Source organism: Lissotriton helveticus, chromosome 8 (genome assembly GCF_964261635.1).
Source record: "Lissotriton helveticus chromosome 8, aLisHel1.1, whole genome shotgun sequence".
Classification (NCBI taxonomy): domain Eukaryota; kingdom Metazoa; phylum Chordata; class Amphibia; order Caudata; family Salamandridae; genus Lissotriton; species Lissotriton helveticus.
Window position 1 is genome coordinate 1,188,997,555 of NC_136069.1, and position 12,988 is coordinate 1,189,010,542.

The 12,988-nt window shown below is 43.0% G+C and overlaps 1 protein-coding gene across 1 annotated transcript in view; it reads right to left on the minus strand.

Annotated features, from left to right (window-relative positions):
• CCDC138 (coiled-coil domain containing 138) overlaps positions 1-12,988 on the minus strand; it is a 251,953-nt gene that overhangs the window by 207,220 nt on the left and 31,745 nt on the right. Inside the window, exon 2 of the mRNA XM_078658125.1 lies at positions 2,618-2,681. Coding sequence (XP_078514251.1) covers positions 2,618-2,681 — 64 coding nt within the window. The remainder of the gene's footprint in view (positions 1-2,617; positions 2,682-12,988) is intronic.

Consider the following 12,988-nt stretch of genomic DNA (forward strand, 5'->3'; position numbering starts at 1 on the left):
AGCATTGGTCGCAACCATAAAACAGACAACATTAAAATGGAAATAAAACATCAGCAACATCATCGCTTATTGAGGGCATAACACCATGTGCAAAATTTGCAAATTGTCAATGTAAACATTAGTCACTTCCCCCATCAATTAAATAACCCAATACATTATAAAAAAAAACAGGCACTTTAGTTGTTGACACACAATTAGAACAAAGAAAGACCCTGTTAAAACCTACAGATTTTTCAGTGTCAGCTTGTAGCTTATAATGTACAGAAACAATCTCCTACATATTTATTCACCTCTAGAATGTCTCGACTTTAGAGCAGCTCTTAAAAAGTTAACGTTCACACTTCATTCTAGCCTAACACCGGGACAGTAGGTGTGGCTATCTCCCTCAAAAGGTTTTCTCTATCTATAATTCCCAGAAATCTTTGTCACTACCGTTCATACTACGGAGATGCCTTACATTGTTGAAGAGAGTTATACACCATTTCCCCTCCAAGCAGAATAATCCTAACAAATGAATCGAAGGCATCGCTAATATTCTTGTTCTACACCAGCATGAAGAAACAATGAAAGTACAAGTCATTCTGTTCTTAAGAGAGCTTTTTTGCCGCCTTTTAGAGAAGGTCTGCTACCCTCCGGCTTTACAACAGATAAAGGAAAGGAGTGCCCTCTCTTCTTGGAAAAATGAAAAGGAGGAGAAGCAGCATAGGGCCCCTGCATAGGGTATAATAGTTTTTCAGCTTAAATACAACATGATTTACCTTTAATAAAGTATTTTCTGACAGATATAACCACTCTCGGAGAATACTCAAAAGCAATGATGATTGTGAAGGGGTTAACATTAATATTCTTGGGGAGTTAGCATTCTTTAGAACACACTAGTCAGTTAAAACATTTTGAAAACCCGTCCATAAACACGATTGCAGACATGATGGAGTATGCTCGCTGGTGATAACAGGTCTACTGGGGCCATTTTCTCATCGGCAGGAATACGTTTTATATTTAATTTTCGAAGGTAGGTATTGAGCAAACAATTATATTAAGGGAGACTGGTGATGCAGTTTCTTATGAAATAAAGATTTTGTAAGAACAGAAAAGACAGGGCAAGGCTTTCAGAGACTCATTTACGGTAAAGAGAAAGAACTGAAAGATCTGGAAACAAACATGATCATAAGGACATAAAATAAAAACAAATGTTTCCTGTAAATCACAGTAAAGACAATGCTTTCCAAACCAGAGTCCTGACCAACTCAAACATCAGCTGTAGATTCTTTGAGACATCCACGCCCACTCAAAAGATACAAGACAATGCACTTAACTTAAATTATGAGGTCACATTTTGAGAAATATCTAGCAACAAATACTGTACGTTATGATAAAACAGTGGCACTTTAGCACTGCATGAACATATTGCTCTCCTTCGCAAGAAGGCTTTCTCTGATCTTTTGGGTTTGTTAGCAAGTTCATTTGATCGTGCTGGGGAAATAAATTCCAGATTTGAGTTTGATGATGGTACATCGGTCCCTTCTCAGTGGGGTTCAACTTTAACATAGGGACCATATTTGCCATAGTCTAATTCAATGTAAACAATGATGGCCCGTCAATGAGAGTTTTCCAATATTAACTGGTTTAAAATATGAAAAGCAAAAATATCACAAAATACTTATAGACATTCTAGCATTGTGGAATCACCAGGCGTGGAAGGTAGAAATCTATACCTTTATAAAACCTGGGAAATTTAGAAGACTCCGGGTAGAAATTCAACTTCAGCACATGGACATGGTTTCTGCTGGATTTATTCGTTGGTATTTGGGTTTTCAAACGCCCACTTAACAGCTACAATTGCATTTTAGCCTTGTTATTTATGTCCATTTCTATTAGTTAGTAATTTTAGGATTCGATTTTTGAAAATAATTCACAAAGTACACAAAGAATAGTTTTGGGAAGACAATAGAATAGTTTTGGGAAGACAATACAACTACTTTTATTTTTATCCATTGCAATCTATGGGCAATTTTTGTTCTAGATGTCGTTCTAATGACACAAAGGATTGGGTTAGGATTCATTTTAGGGTAATGATAAGGCTGAATTTTAGTATGTTTAAGACTGATGTCAGGGTTAGGGGTTTAACACGTGTGCTAGGCTTAGGGAATTGTTAAGAATACTGATAGGGTGTGAGAAAAACATATTTAGAATTAAGGCAAAGGGTTAAGAGCTACAATAATAATCAAAGACTTAAGGATAGGGTAAGTGACATGGTAGTGCGAATCAGAATAAAGGTAGAAAAACACAATTTTATTGTGGAGGATGTTGTTTCAGCAACATTACAGTGGTAGTCAACGTCTTGATCAAAACATTTTGTGGGAGTTTGCTGTAAGGGACTTTCAGTCTTGGCACTTCATTGACATGGCACTCTTTGCAAGGATCTGTAATTTCAGTAGCACAATGTCACCTTGTTTCCACATTCAACATATACATTCCAATATCCAACTACTGATATGCAAGAATCCAGCAACCGGCCACTGAAAAATCCTAAGATTAATGAAGAGGCAATCACTGGTTTCCTAATCAGTAACCACTCATTTAACCCAATATTTAAACTAACTCTGTTTGACCTTACCAATTTGTGACTTTGATCTTCCTCGCTTTGCTTTGATCAGCAGTGCATCTGAAAGACAATTATCCTAGGAGAAAAAGAAAAACATATTAGCAATAAGTTTTCTAATACGCAGACACCTACTCAGATGATTATCTATCATCACGACGTGTTAACTTTTTTGTTTTTTAATAAACATAAATGTGATGTTACATGTGGTATGGGCCTTGTTGCATTTCGTACCGTGGAGCCCTGTATTTTTGGTATTACCATCCTTATTACCTCATGTTTGATTTCACCGGTTATACGCTTTATGGGACATTTATACACCTTACTTTGGCCATTTTTCTCTTTTTCTTTTGTACATACCAGGTTACGTTTAACCATTCGGGTGCCTACATCATCGCACTTTGTTTTTATGGTTTTGTGTATTCTTACCTCCTTGTTATCAGCAATCTACATTAGTTTCCATTTTACTTTTGCCACACAGATTCCCCTTGAATTTCGTGCAACTGCACGAAATTCATCGGGGATAATTATACTACGGAGTATGAATTTGTCTGACCATTGAATTTTTGTCATCAATGTACCAAAGATCACAATCATATGACGTAATATGACGAACTGTGACATCTTTGAACACGCAATAATCTAACCATTAAAGATCAGAAAGATCACAATCTTTCTCATTACAAATGAAGCACTTGTATATATTTGTGCACGCGCTTCGGCGCATTAAGAGTGCTCAGGGGCTGTCCTTACTCGCTGTAAGGCTCACTTCGCTGTAACAGACTAGCACCTCACGAACCAGGAGGTGATCACTCTGAGCACCTATAAACAATTCTACCTTCATTTAACCCCATTGAATACCTGTTTATATTTTGGAGTGCAGCGGCTCTTACTAAGTTTATTGTTCTCCTCCGGCTCACGCTGCTTTGCACCCACTTACCATGTCTTATGCTGATATTGCAAGTTTAACCAGCAACAAAGCGGATACTTTTGAGTTCACCACTGATGACACTGACCGAATATATTCGCTGATTCAGGAGCCAGAATACATTTTATCTAGCACTGGTTCTGTTCAAGCAAACATCTGCCAACTGCTGTTCACAGCCAAAAGAGAGATCAACCAAAGACTCCACGCTTCTACACTAATTAGATACCATCGTGTCCAACGGATTCCCAGAGGTTTGCGAATCCCTCTCAAATCATCTTTGTGTAAAAATAATCCTCGTTTCACCGAAAAGTGGTATGGAATACTCAATAAATGTTCTCTCGATCTGATACTTTTAATAGTAGAGGAACTATCTAAACTTTTGGAAGAACTTGAAAGTGAAGTAAAACAACTAAAACACGAGTTAAGTGACAAACTCACACCAGAAGAACTCACTACAGCTCTTGAAGAAATTAATAGTCAACTGGATAAATATGTCAAAGAAATAAATGAAAGGAAATTAAGAAAATTCAAACGCGATACAGTTGATTATAAACTAGGCGAAGTGTATAATTGGGCCGAAATTTATGCCGCAAGACGACAAAACCGTACTCAGACCAATAGATCAACAAACGACGACACATCATCGTCAGAGGACTCATCTCGTAAAGAATTCCCTAGAGGTAGACTGAGACAACAACCCTCATCACCAAGATATCTGAGCAACTATCTACTTCCAAGGTTCCTAATGAACCCAGGAATACATTCGACACTAACATTGAATCTGGGTCTTTTTAGAGGTTGGCCCCACACCAACCGTAGATCCAGGCGGTCCTAGCCACCATAAAAAAACGAACTGGACACCACAATAGCGTTCTACAAATTCATGAGAACTCTACGGTTGAGACACTTTTTCAGTAACATTTGTGTACCACAGAACACTCAAGAGGAAAGTACACTCATGGGCTTACGCCCTACCAGTACCTTCATTCCTCCTACAAGTCACAAAGTTCTTGATATCTTTGAAACAGTTGTTTAACAGGATCTACACGCCATCTTTCAAACCACAAGAAAGAATCAATCAAACCTCCCCACTAATGAACGCCAAGCTCTTAGACAACTTGCATCAAACAGTAATCTTACGATTTGCAAAGCCGATAAAGGAGGTGCCCTTGTGGTCCTAGGCTCTACTTACTATGTTGACAATTTGGAGGCACATCTGAATAACCAAGACCTCTACATGACTATGAATACTGATCCCACAACTACCTTCAAAGACACTCTTGTTACCATTGTGAACAAAGCAGTTTCCTCCAAAACCATCACTGAAAGAGACAAAAGATTCTTAATTAAGGAATATCCTCAAGTACCGTACATCTACCTTGTACCAAAAATCCACAAACATCCGAGAAAACCACCTTTCAGACCCATTGTCAGCACCTGCAATTCTATTCACAAATCCACTAGAGCATACATTGACAAACATCTACAAGCCAGTGTGAAAGGCATGTCTACATACATACAAGATACCACTGACTTTCTTCAAACTTCACAATATCATCATCTCCTCAGATCAGCCTATAATCTTGTGTACCATCGACGTGAATTCATTATATACCTCAATTCCCCACAATCTTGGTTTGGAAGCTTTGGAATCTGCATTAGTACAAACTGACAAACCTTTGGATCTACAGATTTTCATCTTGGAATTAATGCAATTCACGCTACACCACAGCTATTTCAAAACTCCTAACAACAACTACTATATTCAGCTATCAGGAGTTGCCATGGGCAATTGTGCCGCTCCGGCATACACTAATTTATTCATGTATCTCTTTGAGAAACAACACATCCTCCATAACCTACATTGGCAACCATTCCTTTGTGCATACTATCGTTATATCGATGACATTTTCCTTGTATGGAAAGGAAATGAAGTACAACTAATTGCCGCCATCAACAATCTAAATTCTGTGGACGATCGCATTCAATTTACTCACACATTCAACACATCAGAAATATCTTTCCTGGATATACAAATCAAATTTACAAACAATCAGTTTGTGACATCGATCTACACTAAGGCTACTGACCGAGACAATTATCTTCATTATAGAAGTTTCCATCAACCCAGCCGTAAACGTCACTTACCTTACTCACAACTACTTCGAGCTAAAAGAATTGCATCTACAGTTTATCTGTACTCAGAAGACAGTACTAAAATTATCCACAAATTTCATCAACGAGGTTACCCGAGACATCTCACACAAAAAGCAGAAGACAGAGCAGACGCAAAAAATCAGGGAGGATCTCCTTAAACCTAAAGATAAACCTCACGAACAAGATACACGTCCAGTTTTTGTATCTAAATATTCCACACACTCTGTGAAAATCAAAGAGTCAATTCGCAAACAATGGTCACTACTCCAATCAGAAATTGATTTCATCAAAATCTTTGACAAACCACCTATTTTTGCATGCCAACGTTCGAAAAATATTCAAGCTCTACTGAAACAACCCACATTTACAAGCGTGACAATTTTCAGAGGTACCATACCGTGCCACAATTGTGGACACTGTAGCAGTATAATACCAGGAAACACAGAATCTCATCCCACACAAGGAACTTCCATATGTCTCCAAGTCAATGCGACCTGCGATACAACTAATGTTGTATATATGTTAAAATGCCTGTTTGGCCTCCCATATGTGGGAAAAACTGAACGAAAAATCAAAACAAGACTTACGGAACACCGTAGCAACATTCGAACAAAAAATTTGAAGTCCTGTGTTGCAGCCCATTTTGTTCAAAACGCTCACAACCCCAGCCAAATCCGCTTCTTGATTTTAGAAGTTGTTACAACGTGAATTATACTGGATACACCGTCTTCATGCTCTTCACCCCAAAGGACTTAACAAAAGACTGGAATTTAGTTGTCACCTATGATACATCTGGAGATTGACCAATTATCCTAGCATGATCTCTCTACTGTCTGTTTTCATGTCAGCTGGCTTGTTCCATTATTTTCTGTTTTCATCTATTCTCCTTTTTCTATCAAATTTCATCTATACCTAATTATTTTCTTTGCTTTCCTTTCCTCCTCATTCACCCTATTTTGCTTGTACTTTCACAATTGCATTCTCTCATGTTCTCTCACCATCTTCTTGCTTTTCTTTTTGAACTATTTTTCATGGCTTCACAATCTTTTCACTCCTTTCATTCTGTTATATTCTGTAATTCTGTACAATTGCCACATGCTATTTCATGTTTATTATTTTTTGCTGTTAACTTTATTCAAATGCAATTTGAACACTACCACGGGGTTGTTCCCTCTGTTCACTATCCCTTCGATGCGGGTCTCTTTCTATGTTCACACTCGGCTTCCTTTTCTCAAGGAGCATGTGCGCATGCTCGGCGTCTTCCGGGTCTGCTGTTCACACGGACCGGGTTCTACCTAGTTGACGTGTCTTTGTCCTCCGTGGCAGGTAAGTGTTCCCACCACCCACCAGGCACGTTTGACCTCTTTTGGCACGGTTTATCGTATTTTTACTTTAAGTTTCCTTCTGGGCTAAATGGTGTGCACGTTTTCATACACACTACGTGCAACTCACATTTTATATTTCGTTTCGATTTTTTGTCCTGGTCCTTTGGGGTCACCCTCACATTCTGCGCCGTGTTAACTACACGTAATCTTTTGTGTTCTGTCTTTTTAACCTTTCGCTAACTCTCGTCACAGTACCGTGGAGCCCTGTATTTTTTGTATTACCATCCTTATTACCTCATGTTTGATTTCACCGGTTATACGCTTTATGGGACATTTATACACCTTACTTTGGCCATTTTTCTCTTTTTCTTTTGTACATACCTGGTTACGTTTAACCATTCGGGTGCCTACATCATCGCACTTTGTCTTTATGGTTTTGTGTATTCTTACCTCCTTGTTATCAGCAATCTACATTATTTTCCTTTTTACTTTTGCCACACAGATTCCCCCTGAAGAAGTGCAACTGCACGAAATGCATCTGGGATAATTATACTACGGAGTATGAATTTGTCTGACCATTGAATTTTTGTCATCAATGTACCAAAGATCACAATCATATGACGTAATATGACGAACTGTGACATCTTTGAACACGCAATGATCTAACCATTAAAGATCAGAAAGATCACAATCTTTCTCATTGCAATTGAAGTACTTGTAGATATTTGTGCACGTGCTTCGGCACATTAACCGCTTCCGTGCGGCGCCGATTTCCCCCCTATGCTGGACATTCCAGAACAGGGTGTGGTCGTGACGGAACCATTCCGTCATCAGCACAGCTCAACCGTGACTGATGACGGAATGGTTCCGTCACAAGCATCGAAGGGGTTAAGAGTGCGCAGGGGCTGTCCTTACTCGCTGTAATGCTCTCTTCGCTGTAACTGACTAGCACCTCACGAAACAGGAGGTGATCACTCTGAGCACCTATAAACAATTCTACCTTCATTTAACACCATTGAATACCTGTTTATATTTTGGAGTGCAGCGGCTTGCACAAAGTTCCTTGTTGCGTTTTAACATGACTATTGTTTTTGTACTGCAGGGCATGACAGTAGTTTAGGGCCTAGAATAGAGACCTGGTAATACAAAGGTGGACCATGCAGAACAGAGATCTCTCAGCTTTAAAATTATGTATGCTCAAGTGTCACTTATTTTCTGTCATTTCCTGTAGATCATGTCAACAAGGGTACATCTAAAAAAAAAGTCAAGCATGAGCAGATCCATCTTCGTAATAAAGAGGTACAAAATGTACCCATGAGGGGGATGGGGTATGGCTAATGGACCGAATTCTGAGCAGGTGCCGAGATCTGAATCTCGGACTTCAGTCCTTCTGGAATAAAAGGTATACCAGACTCAGGATAGCTATTCCAATACAAAATATGCTGAAATTCAGGCAGTTATAACATAGGTAAGAGATTAGACTAATTGGTTAGGGAGATGTGATATAAAATGATCACAGTGTATTGCTCTTTTATTTATATTTGTTGGCTCTTACCAGGCCTCAAAATATCTACCCACCCACTCCCTATAGCGAGTCAGATTTGATCAGGTCGAGCTATTTATAGGAGCTACTGGTCCGTTCTGGCGAGTGACCCTGACCTGGACAGGGGTTCTGTTCATTCAAGAAAGTGAATGAGCATTAAAGATGCCTTAAAATCGTGTTTTTTAACTTGACACATTTGTTGTCTGTTCAAGGACAGAGGCCAAATGTAAGTTTGTCTTTTTACTAATTGCTGCTTATCTTGCCCTGGAAAATGGTGCTTACCTTTCTTTCGCTTACTGCAGTTAGAGGATATTGTAAAGTGAGTTGTCTGACAATAACTGTGAAAGCTGTAGGTTGTCAGGTTTTCTAGCACACCACATTTAAATAGCTTGTAAAAAAATAGTACAAATATTTCAACGTATATCAGGAATTACGAAAGCAAATGTTTTTTGTAATTCAGAAGTGTGATGCTATCAAAGATTTAAATAAAGGCAAAAAAATCAGAACACTTTACTTGGTGATGTGCAAATGACAAATATGTGCAGAAACTCGATTTCAAAACATTGTGTGTACACTATATAGTTTTATCGGTAAAACCATGTCACTTGCAAATTATGTGGCTATTTTAATGGAAAATGTGCTGATTGCAAATGACAGTCTGCTACCAGAGCGGAAGTGACGGGCTGTAGCAGTAACAGAGTAGAGGAGCTGAGGAAAAGCAGCTGCTGGAGCTACGAGCGGCGGGTCCCGCGTCCGGAGGAGTTCGTGGGAGCTGCGAGCCGAGGAGAGTTGCAGCAGGTCCTGCGACCGGAGGAGCAGCTGCAGGAGCTGTGTACCGAGGAGAGTGGCGGTGGGTCCCGTGACTGGAGGAGAGCAGCCGCAGCCGCGGAGAGCAGCGAGCAGAGACGAGCAGAGGAGAGCAGCGGTGGGAGCAGTGTGCGGAGGTGAGCTCCTATCCCCCGGAGCATCTATCTCCCTCGGTGTGCGGCGGGAGCACCTCCCCTCCACCCCTGTAGTCATTGCAGGAGCAAACTCTGCGGGCACTCCCTCAAAACACAACAGACAGTCTGCAGCAGCTGAGCCCGATTTAATGCCTTTCCCTTGGTGTGCGACAGGAGCACCACTAGGATTTCCACATTGCAAGTGCAGCCCTTTTTCGGTTTGCTCACGTTTCACGTCTCACCGTTTAGCTCGGTGTGGGAGCCCCTTAAAAACTTGAATTCTGGAGGGAGCATCGAGCATTGAGCAGAGCCGAAATCACTTGAACGCCACCCTTTGCAGCGAGACGCGGACACCCCCGCTCCCGTCTCTATCGAATAGCATCCGGAGCACCCTGAGCACCTGGCGTGAAGTGCAAAGTGCATCTGACGACGTGGGAGACAAGAGGTAAGAGGTGGAGGCAAGCGCGGCAGCCGTTAGAGGTCGCCGCTAAGTAAGAGCCAGAGGGTGTGGTCTGAGGGGCTGGTAGACTAGGTCTCCAGCCTGCAGCCCCCCTCGTGCGCACCGCTTGCTAACCCCTCCCTCCCCCCCACCCCTCCGTGCCCTCAAAACAAACAAGCATTGAAAATGCAATAGGTCTCGCAATAGAAGAGTTTGACCTTTTTCGTTTTGCAAATGGATGAGTGGCGTTGCGTGGATGAGTGGCACAGCGTGGATGAGTGGCGTTGCGTGGATGAGTGGCGTTGCGTGGATGAGTGGCGTTGCGTGGATGAGTGGCGTTGCGTGGATGAGTGGGGTTGCGTGGATGAGTGGGGTTGCGTGGATGAGTGGGGTTGCGTGGATGCGTTGCGTGTGTGAGTGGCGTTGCGTGTGTGAGTGGCGTTGCGTGTGTGAGTGGCGTTGCGTGTGTGAGTGGCGTTGCGTGTGTGAGTGGCTTTGCGTGTGTGAGTGGTGTTGCGTGTGTGAGTGGTGTTGCGTGGGGGGATGGATGGATGGATGGAGTGGGGGATGGATGGATGGAGTGGGGGATGGATGGATGGAGTGGGGGGATGGATGGATGGAGTGGGGGGATGGATGGATGGAGTGGGATGGATGGATGGAGTGGGATGGATGGATGGAGTGGGGGGATGGATGGATGGGATGGATGGATGGATGGATGGATGGATGGAGTGGGGGATGGATGGATGGAGTGGGGGATGGATGGATGGAGTGGGATGGATGGATGGATGGATGGAGTGGGATGGATGGATGGATGGAGTGGGATGGATGGATGGATGAAGTGGGATGGATGGATGGAGTGGGGAATGGATGGATGGATGGAGTGGGGGGATGTATGGATGGAGTGGGGGATGGATGGAGTGGGGGATTGATGGATGGAGTGGGATGGATGGATGGATGGATGGATGGATGGATGGAGTGGGATGGAGTGGGATGGATGGATGGATGGAGTGGGATGGATGGATGGATGGATGGATGGATGGAGTGGGATGGATGGATGGAGTGGGGGGATGGATGGATGGAGTGGGGGGATGATGGAGTGGGGGGAGGGATGGATGGAGTGGAAACCGGGCGGCAAGGGCTGTGATTTATAATGTGTTATGTTTAGGAGTAAACGGGCGTACGACATAGCAGGTATGTCAATCTTTAATGAATATGTAGGGCACAAATGACGTGATAAACAGAAGAGGCGCAGATTGGTGGTTGAAGAGCCCAGAGAGTAGTAAAAACAATAACAAAAGATGCAGCAAAGGCTTCAAAGTTAAGAAAAGATGCAGGCACTGCTTTGGTATTGTGAGGAGGAGGACATGTAACCGGAAATACAATGTTTATAATGTAAAAGTTTAAATCAACAGGAAACATGAGAAATTACCTGGCTGCAGTGGAAATTAAAGAGAAACATGCAGACAAAGGTTTTATGCCGGAGGACACAAATGAACCAGGACGGGAAAGCAAATATTTATGATGTAAAACTATATTAACAGCAAACCTGCGAAACCATGTGGGGAAGGAGGATATTTAATAAACAGAGAGGTAGGTGAAAACATAAAAGAAACAGGCAGGCAAATCTTTCTGATTCTATAGAGGTTAAAACGCACGGGGAAGCTTTAATTTGTAATTTAAAACGTTAATGTAGCAGGAGTTTAGAAGTGTAGATGGTTTAAAAGATTAAATAAACAGGAGTAAGCTGGCAATGAAACATAACAAGTGAGACGGAAAGCCAGAGGCCAGCATCAAACGGACAATACAGAGGGTCTGTTGCTTGTGTGCTCAGCCGTGACCTGCGCCAAGGAGCTGAGAGCGTTGGGAGAAGGGGGTGTAGTGCACGCGCTGGGAAGAGCAGCAGCAGGGAGGTGGTGGCAAATGGTTCTTTGCTTTGGGCGCTCTGTAGTGGGGAAGGGGGATGGGGCACGTATAGGAGGTGGCAGGAAAAACAGGGACAGGGTAGAAGAAACAGTAAGGGGATGGGATAAGTTAAACAAGTGAAAAATTAGTGAGCCCCTTCATGGTTGTGTGTGACAGACACCTCCTTTATGCTGCAGTAATATCGGGGAATTCAGAAGTAACAAGGAGTGGGGGAAAGGAGCGGTGGGAGCGAGAGGAGACGAGATGCCAGCAGAGCCGAGGATGGGAACCCAGAGGCGGCCCTAAGGCTGGCAGCAGAGAGGGGAAGTCGGAGAGGCTGTGTGCGGGGAGAGAGGAACAGATGGCTGTGAAGCAGGGGGTGTGAAGGATGGGGGTGGGTGGGGAGCGTAGGGACGGCTCAGATGCCTGAGGCAGAGCGCACGCTTTAATTTGTAATTTAAAACGTTAATGTAGCAGGAGTTTAGAAGTGTAGATAGTTTAAAAGATTAAATAAACAGGAGTAAGCAGGCAATGAAACATAACAAGTGAGACGGAAAGCCAGAGGCCAGCATCAAACGGACAATACAGAGGGTCTGTTGCTTGTGTGCTCAGCCGTGACCTGCGCCAAGGAGCTGAGAGCGTTGTGAGAAGGGGGTGTAGTGCACGCGCTGGGAAGAGCAGCAGCAGGGAGGGGGTGGCAAATGGTTCTTTGCTTTGGGCGCTCTGTAGTGGGGAAGGGGGATGGGGCACGTATAGGAGGTGGCAGGAAAAACAGGGACAGGGTAGAAGAAACAGTAAGGGGATGGGATAAGTTAAACAAGAGGCTGGGAAACAAAGAACGTGTAGCTGGAGGGGGCGGGATGGATTACAGAGAAGGAAGACGGGTGGGAGAAATGTTCGAAAAACAAGTAAACGAGTAAAACAAGAGCACTTACAGGGGGCGGAGCAGGGAGAGCGGCCTTTGAAGTGCACTTTACACGGCCGGCCGGCAGTGAAACTGAAAGCATGGCCGGCCGCCGTGAAAGCCTTTGATGACGCAGCAGGGGGAACAGACGGCGAGAGGGTGTGAAAGCAGCAGGGGCAGGCAGGCGGCTGGGGGCATGTGCACGCGCTTTTAAGCGCATGCGCATTAAGCTTCAATTTCACGGGCA